The sequence below is a fragment of the Heterodontus francisci genome, chromosome 7 (assembly GCF_036365525.1).
Source record: "Heterodontus francisci isolate sHetFra1 chromosome 7, sHetFra1.hap1, whole genome shotgun sequence".
Lineage (NCBI taxonomy): Eukaryota > Metazoa > Chordata > Chondrichthyes > Heterodontiformes > Heterodontidae > Heterodontus > Heterodontus francisci.
Genome location: NC_090377.1, coordinates 8,555,913 through 8,577,684, shown reverse-complemented (window position 1 = coordinate 8,577,684; position 21,772 = coordinate 8,555,913). Strand labels below are relative to the sequence as shown.

Sequence of the window (21,772 nt, the reverse complement as noted above, 5' to 3'; positions counted from 1 at the left end):
CTTTTTAAACTTTGCTCTATCTTTCCATGAAGCCCTAACTCATGCCAGTTCCACAGGCAGTAAGTGGCAGCAGACTATTGTGGACAGCATCAGAGCCTGACCCTCTCATCACCTGGGTGCCACACAAACCTGTTTTCAGTCGGGGGTAACTGTATAGCTATAACGAGTAGCAACCCTGACTGATTTGCCCTTTCCTGGTCTGAAGTATTGGGCTGAATTTTCGGGTCCCGCCAGAACCGGGAATGGAAACGGGTGGGTGTCAATAAGACTGGCATCAGCCAGTTTCACCAGGGCAGGGGAGGGCACCCCTTCGATCCTGCCTGATCCATAATGAAGGCCAATTACGTGGGTTAAAGAGCTCGTTAAGGGGGATGTTATGATTTTCACAGGGGAGCATGGGCTGCATTGCTGCATAGGGCAGAGTAGCTGAATGAAGGCAGATATACAGTGGGGAGCCAGTCATGGCTGCCCTGGGGAATTAGCTGGACCCATAAAAGGGTGAACGGCACAGAGGGTAGCAGGGAGAGTGGGCATTAAATGCTGGGGCATTGCTGGGTATCATCATTGTCCTGGCATCACTGGAACATAAGAGCAGGGGGCAAGGCTGCCAAGCAGGAAAGACATGCAGGCCATACCCTCAGCATTGATCTACTGCCGAAGACAAAGCTACCTGAAAATGACCAACAGCCAGTACCGCAGGAGACTCTCCAGGCAAAGGGTCGTAGACATCTGTGCCCTCATTACCGAAGACCTCACACCTCTCCACACTGGCTGCCATGCCCTGCCAGTAGCCATCAAAGTCACTGTGGCCTTGAACTTCTTTGTTTCTGGCTTCTTCTAAAGATCAGTTGCAGACCTTGGCGGCATCTTGCAAACTGCAGCACACCACTGATGCCCTGTTTGCCAGAGCTGGACAGTACACGCAATTCCAGACTGGGCCTTTGCAGGCACAGAGGACAGTGGGTTTCATCGCCACCACTGGATGTCCCCGGGTGCAGAGCATCATTGAACGCACCCATGTGGCCATCAAGGCAGCCAATGACCGCTCACTCAGATTCATCTACAGAAACATCTTGCACTCCTTCAACATTCAGCTGATCTGCTTCCTCCATCTGTGCACTAGCTTTCCTGGCAGCTGCCGTGATCCTTCAGGCTTCGGCAGTCCAGGCTGTCACAGCTCTTCACTCCACCCCCCAAACTCCGTGGATGGATTCTAGGGGACAAAGGATATCCATTGAAGAGATGGCTACTCACCCCTCTACAAGAGGCACAGAGGCAATTCAGCCAAAGCCATCTGCTCAGCAGGACCACCATTGAGGAGGCCATCCGGCTTCTGAAGATGTGGTTCCAGTGTCCGGACCGGTCAGGTGTCGCTTGGAAATACACACCTGCAGGGGGCTCGCTCATTGTGGTGGTCTGCTGCTCACTCCATAAGAAAGGTGTGGACCTTGAGGACGGTGAGGCTCTGGAAGGAGACAGCTCATCGGTGGAAGAGGAGTGGGGGGAGATGCAGAACACTGTGATGCTCTGGCTAAAGGCCTGCTACCCGACCCGAACCCAACAGGACCCGATGACATGTGTCGGGTTCGGGTCAGGTCGGGTTGCACTTCCGGGTCCGGCATTCGGGCTCGGGTCAGGCCGGGCCGGACATGCTCAATCACAGATAAGTGGCTCCACTCTTATTTTAATTTTTGGATTAGAAAGGTGGTTTTATTACAGTTATTTTAAGCTTGTGCAGATCAGCAACAAAGTGGAAAATGGAAGGTAAGTTAACTGATGGTCAGGTTGGGTCGGGTCGGACGCGGGAAAACATGGAAGGACTCGGGCCGGGTCAGGCTCAAGTCAGATGTGGTTCTGTCGGGCTCGGGTCGGGTTTTTTTTTGCAGACCCGAGCAGGCCTTTAGCTTTGGCTGCACAAGGAAATGGTGGGCCTGGTACAGGGTTCAAAGATCTCGTCAGGTTGCGATGAATGTCAGGGATCATCTGATTCAAGAACAATTCAACTGAGCCCCTCTGACCCAGGATGAAGGGCTTGGTATGGAACTCACTGGATGACAGCCTGGAACATGTAAACTCTTGCTGCGACTGCCTGGAGGTTGAGGAACCCTTGCTCTCCTTCACCACCTCATACTTCTTTTCTTGTCCTGCCATTAATAAAAGGAGTCTCTCGCATTTGGTTTCAAGTGTCGTTATTGCGTGGTGCTGATGAAGGAAAACAGTGCATAGTTACAAGAAGAAGACATCCCAGTGACCCAGTCAGTGTTCTGTGTGACACAATGGCCTCTGCGCTAGCCACTTCTACATGGTGCCACCCTTGTAGCATTAGAGGACGTGGAGGTAACCTGCTCACTTGTCTCAGCTTGCATCATGGAGGTGCCTGTGGAGGCAGCTCTAGAAGCTGCTGCACCTTAATCACTGCAGGGGCAGCCTCCGTCATTGGACCCTGCTGCACTAATACTCCCTCTGTCAAAGGGGCCAAGGAGACCAACGATGATGATGGCGCACCGTGAGGGTAGCGCCCTCATTCTCTTTGCTGCCAGCCTCAGTCGTTGGCTGGTGCTGCGGATGGCTGGAGGGAAACACCAGCTGGGGCGTAACTGACATCTCTGTACCACCAGCCCACTAACTGGTCCAGGCTACATAATGTGGCATGCATCCTTTGCACGTCAGTGCACAGTTACTGCATGCACTCCAAATGCTGCCTTATATGGCTCTCTATGGAGGAGCTCATTCTCTGAAAGCCGTGAGCCATGGTGCATGTGAGCTAGATGGACTCTTACATTCTCTGCCCATGACCCACACTGCCTCAGGGAACTCTGACATATGGAAGCACATCTGCTGCTGCTAGTCCAGGTAGAACCTGCTTTCCAGTGACTTCTGAGGCCCTGCATCTGTGTCCATTTAGCTGGACTGTGTAAGTCCTCCTCTGAGGGGAGCTGCCTACAGTTGCCTCTGCCTGTGGTACCTCCTCCTGTACTAGTGCCTTGTTCTCACCCTTTCCTTTCCTTTTGGGCCTCCTTATCTCGAGAGACAATGGATACGCGCCTGGAGGTGGTCAGTGGTTTGTGAAGCAGCGCCTGGAGTGGCTATAAAGGCCAATTCTGGAGTGACAGGCTCTTCCACAGGTGCTGCAGAGAAATTTGTTTGTTGGGGCTGTTGCACAGTAGGCTCTCCCCTTGCGCCTCTGTCTTTTTTCCTGCCAACTACTAAGTCTCTTCGACTCGCCACAATTTAGCCCTGTCTTTATGGCTGCCCGCCAGCTCTGGCGAATGCTGGCAACTGACTCCCACGACTTGTGATCAATGTCACACGATTTCATGTCGCGTTTGCAGACGTCTTTATAACGGAGACATGGACGGCCGGTGGGTCTGATACCAGTGGCGAGCTCGCTGTACAATGTGTCTTTGGGGATCCTGCCATCTTCCATGCGGCTCACATGGCCAAGCCATCTCAAGCGCCGCTGACTCAGTAGTGTGTATAAGCTGGGGGTGTTGGCCGCTTCAAGGACTTCTGTGTTGGAGATATAGTCCTGCCACCTGATGCCAAGTATTCTCCGAAGGCATGTTCTCACCCACTGCTACCCTATCTAACCATGTACAAAGACCCACTGAGGTGACTGTATCTTTACTGGTGGACTGTGTGCTTGTAAGGTATGACTGTGTTTCTTCGGAGCTCTGCTGCTTCCCTTGGCCCAGAGGGAGAAGGTCTCCTTGTCTTGGCCTCTCACTTCTAGGAGACCCAAGAAGAGATCATGAGATCTAGCCTTGGAAAGCAGAAGCTTCTGCATGCTGAGGCTTCCTAATGCAACTTGGTGTTCAGCATGCTGTTAGAGAGGGTGGAGTGCTCCCCTTAATGAGCGCATTGCCCTCTCTTTTCACCATCTCCACCATTAGTATCCCTCTTGCCATGGCTAACTTCGTCATGGTGTGCGATCCTGGCTATTTCCATCACTTCCTCTTCCTTGGGTGTGATGACTTGAGCCCATTTCTCCTGCAAAGAAAAAAGAGAGCATGTTTGGCACTGCTGTCCTCTGTGGCCAGTACCAGCTGCTTCTATTCATTAGAAGCTGTAGTGAAAAATAGGAGCAGGAGTAGGCCATTCGGCCCTTCGAGCCTGCACCGCCATTCAATACGATCATGGCTGATCATCCAAACTCAGTAACCTGTTCCCGCTTTCTCCCCGTATCCCTTGATCCCTTTAGCCCTAAGAACTATATCTAACTCTTTCTTGAATATATTTAATGATTTGGCCTCAACTGCTACCGTGGTAGAGAATTCCACAGGTTCACCACTCTCTGGGTGAAGAAATCCCTATTCATATCATTCCTAAATGGTTTACCCCTTATCCTTAGACTGTGACCCCTGGTCCTGGACTCCCCCGCCATTGGGAACATCCTTCCTGCATCTAGTCTGCCCAGTCCTGTTAGAATGTTGTAGGTTTCTATGAGATCCCCTCTCATTCTTCTGAACTCCAGCGAATACAAGCCTAATCGACCCAACCTCTCTTCATACGTCAGTCATGCCATCCCAGGAATCAGTGTGGTGAACCTTCGCTGCACCCCCCCCCACCCCCCCCATAGCAAGAACATCCTTCCTCAGATAAGGAGACCAAAGCTGCACACATTACTCCAGATGTGGTCTCACCAAGGCCTTGTATAATTGCAGCAAGACATCCTTGCTCCTGTACTCAAATCCTCTCGCTATGAAGGCCAACATACCATTTGCCTTCTTAACTGCCTGCTGCACCTGCATGCTTACTTTCAGCGACTGGTGTACAGGGACATCCAGGTCTCGCTGCACCTCCCCCTTTCTCAATCTATCGCCGTTCAGATAATCTGCCTTTCTGTTTTTGTTACCAAATTAGATAACCTCACATTTATCCACATTATACTGCAACTGCCATGTATTTGCTCACTCACTGAACCTGTCCAAATCACACTGGAGCTTCTCTGCATCCTCCTCACAGCTCACACTGCCACCCAGCTTTGTGTCGTCTGCAAACTTGGATATATTACATTTAATTCCCTCATCTTTATCATTAATATATATTGTGAATAGCTGGGGTCCTAGCTATGATCCCTGCGGTACCTCACTAGTCACTGCCTACCACTCGGAAAAGGACACGTTTATTCCTACTCTTTGTTCCCTGTCTGCCAACCAGTTCTCGATCCATGTCAGTACCTTACCCCCAATCCCATGTGCTTTAAATTTGCACGCTAATCTCTTATGTGGGACCTTATCGAAAGCCTTCTCAAAGTCCAAATACACCACATCCACTGGTTCTCCCTTATCTATTCTACCGGTTACATCCTCAAAAAATTCCAGTAGATTTGTCAAGCGTGATTCCGTAAATCCATGTTGACTTTGACCAATCCTGTCATTGTTTTCCAAGTGCTTTGCTATTATATCTTTTATAATGGACTCTCGCATTTTCCCCACTACTGATGTCAGGCTAACCAGTCTATAATTCCCTGTTTTCTCTCAACCTCCTTTTTTAAATAGTGGGGTTAGCTTCCCTCCAATCCGTTGGAACTGTTCCAGAGTCTATAGAATTTTGAAAAATGACCAGCAATGCATCTACTATTTCTCGGGCCACTTCTTTAAGTACTCTGGGATGTAGATTATCAGGCCCTGGGGATTTATCGGCCTTCAATCCCGTCAATTTCCCTAACACCATTTCCTAACTAATACTGATTTCATACAGTTCCTCCTTCTCACTGGACCCTAAGTTCCCCTACATTTCTGGAAGGTAATTTGTGTCCTCCTTTGTGAAGACAGAACCAAAGTATCTATTTAATTGGTCTGCCATTTCTTTGTTTCCTATTATAAAGTCCCCCGTTTCTGACTAAGGGATCCACATTTGTCTTCACTAATCTTTTTCTTCACATATCTATAGAAGCTTTTACAGTCAGTTTTTATGTTCGTTGCAAGCTTACTTTCATACTCAATTTTCCCCTTCTTAATCAATCCCTTTGTCCTCCTTTGCTGAATTCTAAACTGCTCCCAATCCTCAGGTTTGTTGCTTGTTTGATTTTTGCGCCAGACAGGAATGAACAATTATTGTAATTCATCCATGTGCTCTTTAAATGCTAACCATTGCCTATCCACTGTCAACCCTTTAAGTAACATTCCCCAATCTATCATAGCCAACACGCGCCTCATACCTTCATAGTTTCCTTTATTTAGATTCAGGACCCTAGTCTCAGAATCAACTCTCTCACTCTCCATCTTGATGAAGAATTTTATCATATCATGTTATGGTTGCTCTTCCCCAAGGGACCCCGCACAACAAGAATGTTCTGCAGCCACTCCGAGACATCCTTGACCCTAGCACCAGGGAGGCAACATACCATCCTGGAATCTCGTTTGCGACCATAGAAACGCCTGTCTGTTCCCCTTACATTTGAATCTCCTATCACTATGGATCTCCCAGTCATTCCCCCCCCCCCCCCCCCCCACCTGTGCAGCAGAGCCATCCGTGGTGCCACGAACCTGGCTGTTGCTGCTTTCCCCTGGGAGGCCATCCCCCCTTAATAGTATTCAAATATCTATTTGAGAGGGGGATGGCCACAGGGGACTCCTGCACTACCTGCCTGTGCCTACTACTACGCCTGGTGGTCACCCACCCCTTTTCTGCCTGTGCAGCCATTACTTGCGGTGTGACCACCTTGCTAAACATGCTATCCACGATGTTCTGAGCATCACAGATGCTCCACAGTGAATCCTGGAAGCATCCCTGATTTCCTACATAGCGCAGGAAGAGAATATCACGGGTGCGAGCTCTCCTGCCATGACTTACCTTTAGATTACTTAGTTACTCCTTTAAAAAAATACTAATTACAGTAGGGGCCTTATTCTCCTTCAAACACTACCCACTACAATCTAAAGTCCTGTATGTATCAGTGTTGGCAGGTCCTCGGTAGCTATGGTTCTGAGCCATTCTGAGGGGTCAGTAAGTGCACACACTGCTCCCATTGTACAGGAGCAGCATGAAGTTCCTCAGCTGGTGTGTCTTTTGGAGGCTGAATACCCAGAGGTCTGTCCTGCGGGTTGGGGTAGCACTCACCTTCTCAGAGGATATCAGGTCATTGAACCTCTTCCTACAATGGATCCAACTTCTTTGGATCACACTTCTACTGACTGTGTCAACAATGTCCATCGATGCCTGCTTAATCTAGGTGGGTGGGCTCCTCCTGCCACCCTCTGAGAAGAGGACCTTCCTCCTCTCCCTAACGGCCTCCAGCAGGACCTCCAGGTCCACATCTGAGATTCAAGGGGCTGCACTGCCCTGTGTTCCAGGCTTCTGGCTGTCTTTTTTCTGCACTTCCAGTCTGCAGTAACAGCACTCAAACAGTAGCCACAGTAACGGCTGCCATGGTGTGTTTAAATGGGGCCTGCACTTGAGTAGTCCCATCTCCACGGCAGCTATTTGGCCACTAAACCCGTCTCCCTGCCAGTTAAGGGGGCTGATTGCTGTTTCCCCCAGCGGGTGGGTTCAGGATCCAGAAGCAGTCCCAACTTACTTTTCCTGCCCCGCAGCGAAAATCCAGCCCATTGTGGCAGTTATATTGCAGCATCTGAGATCAGCCATCTCAGCAAAGAGTTGGCACCAAACCTGGACTTTCTTTGTCTTTATGGCTCACTACCATATTGTGTGATGTAGTTATCCACAAAGCCATTATGAGTGTGTTCTTATCGAATCATAAAATAGTACAGCACAGAAAGAGGCCATTCAGCCTATTGAGTCTGTGCTGGCTCTTTCAAAGCGCAATCCAGTTAGTCCCACACCCCTGCTTTTTACCCACATCTCTGCAGTTTTTTTCTCCTTCATGTACTTATCGAATTCACTTTTGAAAGTTACTATGGAATCTGTTTCCACCTACCTATCAGGCCATCCATTCCAGATCCAACCACTTTTTCCTCATGTCGCCTCTGATTCTTTTGACAATCAGCTTAAATCTGTGCCCTCTGATTATCAATCCATCAGCCATTGGAGAAGTTTCTCTTTATTTACTCTATCTAAACCCTTCATGATTTTAAACACCTCGATCAGATCTGCTCTTAGCCTTCTCCAGTCTATCCACTGAACTGCAATTCCTCATCCCTGGAGTTATATAAATATAAGGCATTGTTGTTGGAGCCATTCTAATAAATCTCTTCTGTACCCTCTGCAAAGTCTTCATGTCCGTCCTCAAGTGTGAAGCTCAGATTCGACACAATACTTCAGCTGGGGCCGAACTAGAGATTTTTATAGGTTTCACATAACTTCCTGGCTTTTGTACTCTGTGGGCTGGATTTAGTGGAGTCCCACCTCTGGGCTCAAAAGCAGGGTGGGGTGGGAGTGGGAAGTGGGGGTGAACCCGCTTTGGCGGTCAGCAAGACTTGGGTTGCATCTTGTCAGAGGCAGCCAAATAATTAAAGGATGACCAGCTAACCAGAGCACTGGCAGCTCAATAGCCTTAACAGCACCACTGGGACTGGGGCTGCAACTGGAGAGAGAGGGCACAATGATGGATCTACACCATAACTATGTATGTGGGATCTTGGGGCACCGGGGCCAGTCAGGGAAGCCCCATCAAGGGTGGCAGGGTGGGCCGGCGGCGCCGTTTCTCCGGGGGTGGCCATTGCCACTTGTGGGGGTAGGGGGCACTGTGTAGGACAACAAGCTCCAAAAAAGAGGGCCTGCCCTCTCTCTGGAGGCTGCCAAGGTTTACCTGGTGGCATCCCTATGTGATAGAGGGCCCCCTAGCTGCTAGTTAAATGCCAAGGAAGGTGGAAAGAGTTCCTTAATTAGCCACATCAGTGGCTCAACTGGGCTCTGGATGGGAGGACCATCTGCCACCTACCCGCCACTGGCAAATTGCATAGTGGCAGGAAGACAATGGGCATGTCACCCAACACCCTTCCATGCCACCTTGTCAGCCTCTCGCCTCCCTGTTTAGTTTAGTTTAGAGATACAGCACTGAAACAGGCCCTTCGGCCCACCGAGTCTGTGCCGACCATCAACCACCCATTTATACTAATCCTACACTAATTCCATATTCCTGCCACATCCCCACCTGTCCCTATATTTCCCTACCACCTACCTATACTAGGGGCAATTTATAATGGCCAATTTACCTATCAACCTGCAAGTCTTTGGCATGTGGGAGGAAACCGGAGCACCCGGAGAAAACCCACGCAGACACAGGGAGAACTTGCAAACTCCACACAGGCAGTACCCAGAATTGAACCCGGGTTGCTGGAGCTGTGAGGCTGTGGTGCTAACCACTGCGCCACCGTGCCACCCTGCTCGTCCCCAAAGATCTGATAAAAATCCAGCTCCATATTTCTGTTTATAAAACCCAGGTTCCCACATGTTTCTCGCTGTTTACTGCACTTTGATATACTCAAGTACTCAAACCTGGAATAGAACACATTTTATGTGTTGTTGATGCGTATGTTATTATATGCAACTGTGCAACTACCAGTGATGTGATTTGGTAGAATCCATTTACATGGTGCCTTATCATGTTCAAACGTCTCAGCCACATAACACAGTGAATTATCTTTGAACTGCATTGATTATTGTTATGGGGGGAGGCGTGGTGTAGTGGTATTGTCATTGGACTAGTAACCCAGAGACCCAGGATATTGCTCTGGTGACATGGGTTCAAATCCCACCACAGCAGAAGGTGGAATTTGAATTCAATTAATAAATCTGGAATTAAAAAGCTAGTCTAATGATGGCCATGAAACCATTGTTGATTGTTGTAAAAACCCATCTGGTTCACTAATGTCCTTTAGGGAAGGAAATCTGCTGTCCTTACCTGGTCTGGCCTACATGTGACTCCAAAGCCACAGCAATGTGGTTGACTCTTACATGCCCTCTGAAATGGCCTAGCAAGCCACTCAGTTAGGGCAATTAGGGATGGGCAATAAATGCTGGCCTGGCCAGCGACGCCCACATCCCATGAATGAATTTTTTAAAATGTGGGAAAATTACATAGAATTACAGCACAGAACAGGCCATTCGGCCCAACTGGTCTATGGCAGTGTTCATGTTCCACACAACTCTCCTCCTGCACTGCTTCATCTAAACCTACCAGCGTGTCGTTCTATTCCTTTCTGTCTCCTGCACTTTCCTAGCTTCCCTTCAATGCCCCAATTATGACAGCTGTTTTGACAGCATAATTCCACAAGGAGCACAGGCTGAATATAGAAGGTTCAGAGGATAAATAGAGAAGCAAAGAGATGGTATGAGAGGAGACTAGCAGATAGCATAAAAGGGAAATTAAAAGTCTTCTATAGGCATATAAATAACAAAAGGGTAGTAAAAGGAGGAGTGGGGCCAATTTGGGACCTAAAAGGGGATTTACATATGGAGGCAGGGAGCATGACTAAGGTACTAAATGAGTACTTTGCATCTGTCTTTACTAAGGAAGAGATAGTGCCCAAGTCATGGTGAAAGAGGAATTAGCTGAGACACTGAATGGGCTAAAAATTGATAAAGAGGAGATACTTGATAGGCTGGCTGTACTTAAAGTTGATAAGTCACCAGTACCGGAGGAGATGCATCAAGGTTACTGAGAGAAGTAAGGGTGGAAACTGCAGAGGCACCGGCCATAATATTCCAATCCTCCTTAGATACAGGGGTGATGCCAGAGAATTGGAGAACTGCAAATGTTGCACCCTTGTTTGAAAAAGGGTATAAGAACAAGCCCAGCAACTACAGGCCAGTCATTTTAACCTCGGTGGTGAGAAAGCTTTTAGAAACGATAATTCGGGACAAAATTAACAGTCATTTGGACAAATGCAAATTAATTAAGGAAAACCAGCACTGATTTATTAAGGGCAAATTGTGTTTTTTGATGAGATAATAGAGATGGTTGATGAGGTTAATGGGGTTGATGTGATGTATGTAGACTTCCAAAAGGCATTTGATAAAGTGCCATATAACAGGCTTGTCGGCAAAGTTGAAGCCCATGGAATAAAAGGGATAGTGGCAGCATGGATACAATGTTGGTTGAGTGACAGAACACAGAGAGTAGTGGTGAACAGTTGTTTTTCAGACAGGTATAGGGTGGGGTTTCCAGAGATCGATGCTAGGACCCCCTGCTTTTTTTGATATATATGTTAATATATACTCTTGGGTGTACAGGGCACAATTTCAAAATTTTCACGAGACAAAACCTGGAAGTATTGTGATCTGTGAGGAGGATAGAAATAAACTTCAAGAGGTCATAGACAGGCTCATGGAATGGGCAGACAAGTGGCAGATGAAATTTAATGCAGAAAAATGTGAAGTTATTCATTTTGGTAGGAAGAACGAAGAGAGACAATATAGAAGGGTATAATTCTAAAGGGGGTGTAGGAGCAGAGGGACCTGGGGTATATGTGCACAAATCATTGAAGGTTGCAGGGTAGGCAGAGAAAGTGGTTAATAAAGTGTAGGGGATCCTGGGATTATAAGTAGGGGCATAGAGTACAAGAACAAGGAAGTTATGTTAAACCTGTATTAAATACTGGATTGACCTCAACTGGAGTATTGTGTCCCTTTCTGGCACCACATTTTAGGAAGGATGTTAAGGCATTAGCGAGGGTGCGTAAAAGATTCACAAGAATGGTTCCAGGGATAAAGAATTTCAGTTTCATGGATAGATTGGAGAAGCTAGGCCAGTTCTCCTTGGAGAAGAGAAGATTAAGAGGGGATTTGATAGAGGTGTTCAAAATTATGAGGGATCTAGATAGAGTAGATAAGAAGAAACTATTCCCATTGGCTGAAGGATCCAGAACCAGAGGACACTAATTTAAGGAAAAGGACTGGTGGCATGAGGAATAGCTTTTTTACGCAGTGAGTGGTGAGGATCTGGAATGCTCTGCCTCAGAGTGTGGTGCAGACAGGTTCAATCGAGGCCTTCAAAAGAGAACTGGACAAATATCTGGAGAAAAATAGTGCAGGGGAAAAGGCTAGAGAGTAGGACGAGGTGAGTTTCTCCTGCAGAGAGCCAGTACAGACACGACAGGCTGAATAGCCTCCTTCTTTGCTTAACCATTCTATGAGCAATAGCAATGACATAAATTTCCAGTTTATTTGTTCCTAGTGGTATTAGTCATGGGAAAAGGAGGACATTCAGATCCTTGAGCTTGTTCTGCCATTCAAATATATCATGGCTGATCTGTATCTTAACTCCATCTCCCTGCCTTGGTTCCATAACCATTAATACCCTTGCCTAACAAAAATCTATGAATCTAAGTATTGACATTTTTCATTGACCCTAGTCACAAAGGAAGATGGTTGTGGCTGTTGGAAGTCAGACATGTCAGTCTCAGGGCGGCATTGCTGGAGTTCCTCAGGGTATTATCTTAGGCCCAACCATCTTCAGCTGTTTCATCAATGACCTTCCTTCTATCATAAGGTCAGAAGTGAGGATGTTCGCTGATGACTGCATAATGTTCAGCATCATTCGCTACTCCTCAGATACTGAAGTAGCCCACGTCCAGATGCAGCAAGATTTGGACAACATGCATGTTTGGGCTGATAAATGGCAAGTAACATTCACGCCACACAAGTGCCAGGCAGTGTCCATCTCAAACAAGAGAGAAAATAACCATCTCCCTTTGACGTTCAATGGCATCACGATCGCAGAATTCCCCACTATCAACATTCTGGGGGTCATCATTGACCAGAAACTGAATTGGACCAGCCACATAAATGCTGTGGCTACAAGAGCAGGTCAGAGGCTGGGAATTCTGTGGCATATAACTCCCTTCCTGACTCCCCAGTGCCTGTCCACCATCTACAAGGCACAAGTCAAGAATGTGATGGAATACTCTCCATTTGCCTGGATGGGTGCAACTCCAACAACACTCAAGAAGCTCTACACCATCTAGGACAAAGCAGCCCGCTTGATTGGCACCCCATTCATCACCTTCAACATTCACTCCCTCCACCACCGATGCACAGTGGCAGCAGTGTGTACCATCTACAAGAAGCACTGCAGCAACTCACCAAGGTTCCTTAGACAGCACCTTCCCAACCCGCAATCTCTACCAACTAGAAGGACAAGGGCAGCAAATGCATGGGAACACCACCACCTGCAAGTTCCCCACCACGTCACACACCATCATGACTTGGAACTATATCGCCATTCCTTCACTGTGGCTGGGTCAAAATCCTGGAACTCCCTTCCTAACTGTACCGACACCCCAAGGATTGCAGTGGTAGTAGAAAGTAGCTAACCACTACCTTCTCAAGGGCAGTTAGGGATGGGCAATAAATGCTGGCCTAACCAGCAACGCCCATATCCCAGAAACAAATAAAAAAAGTAATTGTCTGGCACTTGTAGTCTTCAACTCCTGTTGAGTCAAAATGCATTTCCATGAATGTGATCCTCTGGGATTGATTACCTGATTCTGGACAAGTCAAGGGACTTTTACAGGGGCTGACAAGAATTTTGTTGACATCTGCAAAGACGTATCATGCCAAATTGCCAGATAGTCCTGAGTCTCAGGTAAGCACAATCTCACAAAAACACAGGCTGTTTTCTAATCTTTTGACTGAATGACCATAATTCCTAGAGGCTCTTTTTCTTTTGGTCTAATCCAGGAGAGAACAGAGTTGTTGCTGGACAAAACCAGCAAGTACATCCTTTCAATATCTTGTAGAGATACAAATTCCTTACTTTATTTGAGAGCTCTATTCTTTTTATAAATTATATATAGAACTTTGTAGTGATAGCACCAAAACTATCCAGAAGTTCCTCCTCCTGCCTAATCTATTTCACAGTATTTACCAAGTTTCTCTAACTCACATTCCAGCTCTGACTGGCCTGGAGGGACTTCAGGCAGAGACACTTCCAGCAGATGTGGCAATTGGGGACAACTCCCACATACTGCTGTCTGCAGCCGTTACTATTTATTTATTAGCAGTAGAATAATGATGTTTAGATAAAATTTTGTAGATGGTTTAGCTTGTTTTCAATTTAATCTGGAATTAATTACTCTTAATATTTATTTAGTTATTTAACTAAGATGATAGATTGGTTTATGCTTACCTAAATTCCTTGGGTTCTGCCACACCTCTGTCTGCACTGACCATAACTTCACTTTTACAGATTTTTTTCCCTGTATTTGTTTTAGGCTCTGTAGCTCCTCCCTCCGCCATGTTATGTTTAAGTATTCTAGTTCTCCCACAGTGCTCTGCCTCAGCCATGCTCTATTTAAATATTTCGGTTCTCCTGCACTGCTCTGCTGTTGCTGTGCTTTATTTAAATGTTCCGATTCTCCCGCAATGTTGTGCCTCAGCCGTGCTCTATTTAAATGTTCCAGTTTGTTCACAATGTTCTGCCTCAGCTGCACTCTATTTAAGTTCCAGTTGTTCCACAATGTTCTACAGATCTTTTGAGTGAAGATTGTTGGTCAGGACACTGAGACCCCACAGGACAGATAGAGAGGTCCTTGGTTTAACATCTCCAAAGGAGACTCCTCTGATATTGCAGCAGTGTAGCAGCACTGCACTGGAGCCTTAGCCTAGATTGATCTAAATTCTTCAGTCCATAGGGAAAAAATTTGTTTGTTGATATCTTTGAAGAACACCTTGCGGGCCACACAGGTAGCAGCAATTGGCGCTGCCTGTCCTGGTAAATCAAAGTAAGTCTGAATTTCTCCCCCATAACCTTCTGCCCAAAAACTACTAAACTAAGCTGACATGTAACAATACTAGTTTCTTTTCATCAGTGATTTTCAGTTAACAAACCTGTTTACTGAAACTAATGTCACTGTTTTGCCACAGTTTTTGGTTAGATGTAATAAAAGCATAGCTGTTCTACTATATGTAATACAACTGTAACTGGTCTACTTGAAATCACTATCTTCTCAAAAGGATGAATTAATGAAGAACTCACTGATAGAAAAGGACAAAGATATATACAGACAGAAAGAATGCAGTAAAGTACTGGAAAAGAGGATTGTGCGTCACTCAAATGAATATCAGGAGCTTTTAAATGTAAAGACACAGCTTGAGCAAGAGATTGCTGCTTACAAAAACTTACTGGGTCAAGTGGAAAAGAAAGCAAGGTTAGTATTATTTTTAACAGATCTAGGAAATGTCATCACTTGGGCTTTATTTGTGCTTTTTAAAATGGTTTTCTTCTGAAATTGTGAAAGTAAACTGTTTCTGTGGTGCAAAATAGATATACAGGGAACAGCCTGTAGTGACAGACGTTCAGGTACTCCCCCAGTATGCTGCCTCAGCCACCTTCTATTTAAAAGTTCCAGTTCTCCCCCAATCACCCAGCTGGCAAGGTGAGAGTGACAGCCTTTAACATCAAGGTAGCACATAACCAAATATGGCACCAAGAAGCTCTGAAGTCAGTGGAGAGCAGGGGAAGCCCTCCAGCAGCTATCGCCTTAACTGGCACAAAGTACGATGTGGTTGTGGTTGTTGGAGGTCAATCGTGTCAATCCCAGGATGTCGTTGCAAGAGTTCCTCAGGGCAGCGTCCTAGATTCAGCTATCTTCAGCTGGTTTATCAATGGCCTCCTCTCCATCATAAGGTCAGAAGTAGTACCTGTTTGCCGATGATTACAGCGTTCAGTTCTCTTTACAATTCCTCAGATAGTGACGCAATCCATGCCCACATCCAGCAAGATTGGGAGAACATCCAGACTTGAGCTGATAAGTGAGAAGTAACATCTGTGCACGCAAGTGCCAGGCAATGACCATCTCCAACAACATAGAGGCTTAACCACCTCCGCATGGCATTCATTGAGATTACTATCACAAAATCCAGCATCGACATTCTGAGGGACATCATTGACTGGAAAGAAACTCCACTGGAACAACCACGTAAATGCCGAGGCAACTAGAGCAGGTCAAAGAATGGGTATTCTGCGACAAATCACTCAACACCTAACTTCCCAATGCCTTTCCACCATCTAGAAGGTGAAAATGGGGAGTGTGATGGAATGCTGTTCATTTGCCTGGATGGATGCAGCTCCAACAACACTTCAGAAACTCAATACTATCCAGAAAAAGAAATCCACTTGATCAGTACCTCATCTGCTAGTTTAGATAGCTACGGCGTCCACCATCCATGCACCTTGGTTGCAGTGTGTAATATCAACAAGAAACATACAGCTTGCCAAGACTTCTTTGACAGCAATTCCCAAACCTGCGACCTCCAGTGCCTAGAAAGCTAAAGGCAGCAGTGCATGGAAACACAATCACCTCCAAGTTCCGTTAAAGTCACACACAATCCTGACATGGCCATATATCACTGTTTTTCGTTGTCAAAATCCTGGAACTCCCACCTAATAGAATTGTGGGAGCACACTGAAGCAGTTTAAGAAGAATGCCCACCACCTCCTCCTTAAAGGTAACTAGGGATAGCTAATAAATACCAGTCTTGCGAGCAACACCCAAATTTCTTAAATGATTTTAAAAATAGGTTAGAGCCACTGTGTATTTACATAAATTTGTTTTATTTAATATTTTAGATGTTCCTGTTCCTTCCTCTGGTTTAATTTACAGACCAGTGGAACCAGTGACGATATGTGTACACAAAGTGGGAGCAGAACCAGCAGTGGAAGGTCCGGGTAAAGGGCTGGTTGGGTGCAGGGCAGAACGGGCAAAAGAAAGTCTGGAAATGAAGGAATTGAACCAGCAATAAAAAGACTTAATATGTGGAGAGCCTAACTAGCATTGAAAGATTCGGATAAGGTGGGAGCAGAGCCAGCAGTGAAGTGTCCATATATGAAAAGAGCAGAACCAGCAATAAATAGCGTGTTTTGAGTGATGGGGAGCACTACCAGTGATGAAAGATCTGCATAAGGAGCTTCAAAACCCGTGATGAAAGGTCTGCATAAGAAGCTTCAGAAACAGTGATGAAAGGTCTGCATAAGGAGCTTCAAAACCAGTGATGAAAGGTCTGCGTAAGAAGCTTCAGAAACAGTGATGAAAGGTCTGCATAAGGAGCTTCAAAACCAGTGATGAAAGGTCTGCATAAGAAGCTTCAGAAACAGTGATGAAAGGTCTGCATAAGGAGCTTCAGAAACAGTGATGAAAGGTCTGCATAAGGAGCTTCAGAAACAGTGATGAAAGGTCTGCATAAGGAGCTTCAGAAACAGTGATGAAAGGTCTGCATAAGGAGCTTCAGAAACAGTGATGAAAGGTCTGCATAAGGAGCTTCAGAAACAGTGATGAAAGGTCTGAATAAGGAGCTTCAAAACCAGTGATGAAAGGTCTGTATAAGGAGCTTCAGAAACAGTGATGAAAGGTCTGCATAAGGAGCTTCAGAAACAGTGATGAAAGGTCTGCATAAGGAGCTTCAAAACCAGTGATGAAAGGTCTGTATAAGGAGCTTCAGAAACAGTGATGAAAGGTCTGCATAAGGAGCTTCAGAAACAGTGATGAAAGGTCTGAATAAGGAGCTTCAAAACCAGTGATGAAAGGTCTGTATAAGGAGCTTCAGAAACAGTGATGAAAGGTCTGCATAAGGAGCTTCAGAAACAGTGATGAAAGGTCTGCATAAGGAGCTTCAGAAACAGTGATGAAAGGTCTGCATAAGGAGCTTCAAAACCAGTGATGAAAGGTCTGAATAAGGAGCTTCAGAAACGATGAAAGGTCTGCATAAGGAGCTTCAAAACCAGTGATGAAAGGTCTGCATAAGGAGCTTCAGAAACGATGAAAGGTCTGCATAAGGAGCTTCAGAAACAGTGATGAAAGGTCTGCATAAGGAGCTTCAGAAACGATGAAAGGTCTGCATAAGGAGCTTCAGAAACAGTGATGAAAGGTCTACATAAGGAGCTTCAAAACCAGTGATGAAAGGTCTGTATAAGGAGCTTCAGAAACAGTGATGAAAGGTCTGCATAAGGAGCTTCAGAAACAGTGATGAAAGGTCTGCATAAGGAGCTTCAGAACCAGTGATGAAAGGTCTGCATAAGGAGCTTCAGAAATGGTGATGAAAGGTCTGCATAAGGAGCTTCAGAAACAGTGATGAAAGGTCTGCATAAGGAGCTTCAGAAACAGTGATGAAAGGTCTGCATAAGGAGCTTCAAAACCAGTGATGAAAGGTCTGCATAAGGAGCTTCAAAACCAGTGATGAAAGGTCTGCATAAGGAGCTTCAAAACCAGTGATGAAAGGTCTGAATAAGAAGCTTCAGAAACAGTTATGAAAGGTCTGCATAAGGAGCTTCAAAACCAGTGATGAAAGGTCTGCATAAGGAGCTTCAGAAACAGTGATGAAAGGTCTGCATAAGGAGCTTCAAAACTAGTGATGAAAGGTCTGAATAAGAAGCTTCAGAAACAGTGATGAAAGGTCTACATAAGGAGCTTCAAAACCAGTGATGAAAGGACTTCATAAGGAGCTTCAGAAACAGTGATGAAAGGTCTACATAAGGAGCCTCAGAACCAGTGATGAAAGGTCTACATAACGAGCTTCAGAACCAGTGATGAAAGGTCTTCATAAGGAGCTTCAGAACCAGTGATGAAAGGTCTGAATAAGGAGCTCCAGAACCAGTGATGAAAGGTCTGCATAAGGAACTTCAGAACCAATGAAAGGTCTGCATAAGGAGCTTCAGAACCAGTGATGAAAGGTCTGCATAAGGAGCTTCAGAAATGGTGATGAAAGGTCTGCATAAGGAGCTTCAGAAACAGTGATGAAAGGTCTGCATAAGGAGCTTCAGAAACAGTGATGAAAGGTCTGCATAAGGAGCTTCAAAACCAGTGATGAAAGGTCTGCATAAGGAGCTTCAGAAACGGTGATGAAAGGTCTGCCTGAGGAGCTTCAGAAACAGTGATGAAAGGTCTTCATAAGGCGCTTCAGAAACGATGATGAAAGGTCTGCATAAGGAGCTTCAGAAACAGTGATGAAAGGTCTACATAAGGAGCTTCAAAACCAGTGATGAAAGGTCTGCATAAGGAGCTTCAGAAACAGTGATGAAAGGTCTGCATAAGGAGCTTCAAAACCAGTGATGAAAGGTCTGAATAAGAAGCTTCAGAAACAGTTATGAAAGGTCTGCATAAGGAGCTTAAGAAACAGTGATGAAAGGTCTTCATAAGGAGCTTCAAAACCAGTGATGAAAGGTCTGCATAAGGAGCTTCAGAAACAGTGATGAAAGGTCTGCATAAGGAGCTTCAAAACTAGTGATGAAAGGTCTTCATAAGGAGCTTCAGAAACAGTGATGAAAGGTCTACATAAGGAGCCTCAGAACCAGTGATGAAAGGTCTACATAACGAGCTTCAGAACCAGTGATGAAAGGTCTTCATAAGGAGCTTCAGAACCAGTGATGAAAGGTCTGAATAAGGAGCTCCAGAACCAGTGATGAAAGGTCTGCATAAGGAACTTCAGAACCAATGAAAGGTCTGCATAAGGAGCTTCAGAACCAGTGATGATAGATCTGCATAAGGAGCTTCAGAACCAGTGATGAAAGGTCTGCATAAGGAGCTTCAGAACCAGTGATGAAAGGTCTGAATAAGGAGCTTCAGAACCAGTGATGAAAGGTCTGCATAAGGAACTTCAGAACCAGTGATGAAAGGTCTGCATAAGGAGCCTCAGAACCAGTGATGAAAGGTCTGCATAAGGAGCTTCAGAACCAGTGATGAAAGGTCTACATAAGGAGCCTCAGAACCAGTGATGAAAGATCTGTATAAGGAGCTTCAGAACCAGTGATGAAAGAAAGGAAATTGTAGATGCATCAGAAATAATCTTCCAGAGCTCTCTTGATTCAGGAATTGTGAGGTTAGATTGGAAAATTTCAAATGTCTCTCCTTTATTTAAGAACATATGAAATAGGAGAAGTAGACCATACAGTCACTCAAGTCTGCTCAGCTATTCAGTACGATCATGGCTAATACTCTGCCTCAACTCCACTTTCCTACCCACTCCCCATATCCCTTGATTCCCTGAGACACCAAAAATCTATTTCGGTCTTAAATATACCCAGTAATGGAGAATCCACAACCCTCTGGCGTAGAGTATTCTAAAGATTTACAACCCTCTGAGTGAAGAAGTTTCTCCTCATCTCAGTCCTAAATGATCATCTCCTTATCCTGAGACAGTGCCCCCGTGTTCTAGATTCTCCAGCCAGGGGAAGCAACCTCTCAGTGTCTATCCTGTCAAGCCCCTTCAGAATCTTGTCTGTTTCAATGAGATCACCTATCATCCTTCTAAACTCCAGAGAATATGGTCTCATTCTACTGAGCCTCTCATCATAGGACAAGCTATGGGTGGGAAAGAGAAACCAGGTAGCTACATACTGCCAGTCTAATGTCAGCTGTGGGGAAATTACTAAAATTTGCCATTAGGGCATTGTGACTAAGCACTTGGACAAATTTGAACTGATCAGAGAGGCAGCTTCGGTTTGTAAATGATGTCATATCTGATTTACTTGGGTGCATTTTTTGAGGCAGTCCTTAACATGGTAGTGTCCATGGATGTTGTCTGTATGGACTTTCAGAAGGCATTTGATAAAGTTCCGCACAACAGACGCAGCAAAACTGAAAGAGTACAGATTTGGAGACAACCTTATGGTATGAGTTGGAAATTGGTTGGCAGTAGAAAAGAAAAATTGGGAAGTAAGAGTACATACTCTGGTGGGATCTGATAAGCGGCATTCCCCAAGGATCTCTACTGGGACCCCTCCTCTTCGTCATATTCATTCATGACTTGGATGAAGAAATAGACGTGTGTCTGGATTCAGGAAACAGAACCAGAAATGAAAGGTCTGGATAAAGGGGAACAGAACCAGTTTTCAGGTGACACTTAAGTTGCCAGCCACAGTAAGTAGTGAAGATGAAAGCAGGGAGTTACAATGGGTCATGGACAAATTAAGTAAGCGGCTAAAACTATGGCAAATGGAGTTCAATGTGGGAAAGTGTGAGGTAATCCAATTTGGAACCAAGTAAGACAAATCAGAGTCTTTTCTAAATGATGAGAAACAAGGAACTCGGTGGTGCTCAAAGAGATTTGAGTGTCTATGTATACAAATCACAAAGTTATTACACAGTTATGGGAACTAATTATAAAAGGTAATGCCATGTTGCTCTTTATCTCAGAGGCAAGAATGTTAAGGTGAGAAAATTATACTTAGTAGTGTAGAGCCTAGGTCAGACACCATCTAGCATTCCAGCCTCAGTTGTCTGCACTGCAACACAGGAGGTTATATTGGTCACGAAGAGTGTGCAATGCAGATTCACCAGAATTATACCAGAGCTAAATGGGTTAAACTACAAAGACAGATGGCATAAACTTAACTGTATTCCCTTCAAAAGTAATGTCAAGATAAGGAGCAACAGAATCAGCTGGCTAAAGGAATAGAACCAACAATGAAAAGTCTGGATTCAGGAAACAACCAGAAATGAAAGGTCTGGATAAAGGGGAACAGAACCAGGGGAGGGGCTGGCGTAGTGGTAATGTCACTAGACGAGGAACCCAGAGCTCCAGTCTAATGCTCTGAGGACTTGGCTTTAAATCACACGTCCGATGGTGAAATTTGAATTCACTTAATAAATCTGGAATTAAAAAGATAATCTAGTGGTGACTGTTGTCATAAAAAAAAAACCATCTAGTTCATGAATGTCCTTTCCTTAGGGAAGGAAATCTGTGGTCCTTACCTGGTTTGGCCTACATATGACTCCAGACCCACAGCAATGTGGTTGACTCTTAACGGCCCTCTGAAATGGCCGAGCAAGCCACTCAGTTGTATCATAGTCACAGAGTTATACAGCACAGAAACAAGCCCTTCGGCCCATTGTGTCTGTGCCAGCCATCAAGCACCTATCTATTCTAATTC

At 45.5% G+C, this 21,772-nt stretch overlaps 1 protein-coding gene across 1 annotated transcript in view; it reads left to right on the top strand.

Moving 5' to 3' along the window:
- LOC137371661 (glial fibrillary acidic protein-like) overlaps positions 1-21,772 on the top strand; it is a 151,208-nt gene that overhangs the window by 99,460 nt on the left and 29,976 nt on the right. Inside the window, exon 6 of the mRNA XM_068034458.1 lies at positions 14,863-15,056. Within this exon, the coding sequence (XP_067890559.1) occupies positions 14,863-15,056 (194 nt within the window). The remainder of the gene's footprint in view (positions 1-14,862; positions 15,057-21,772) is intronic.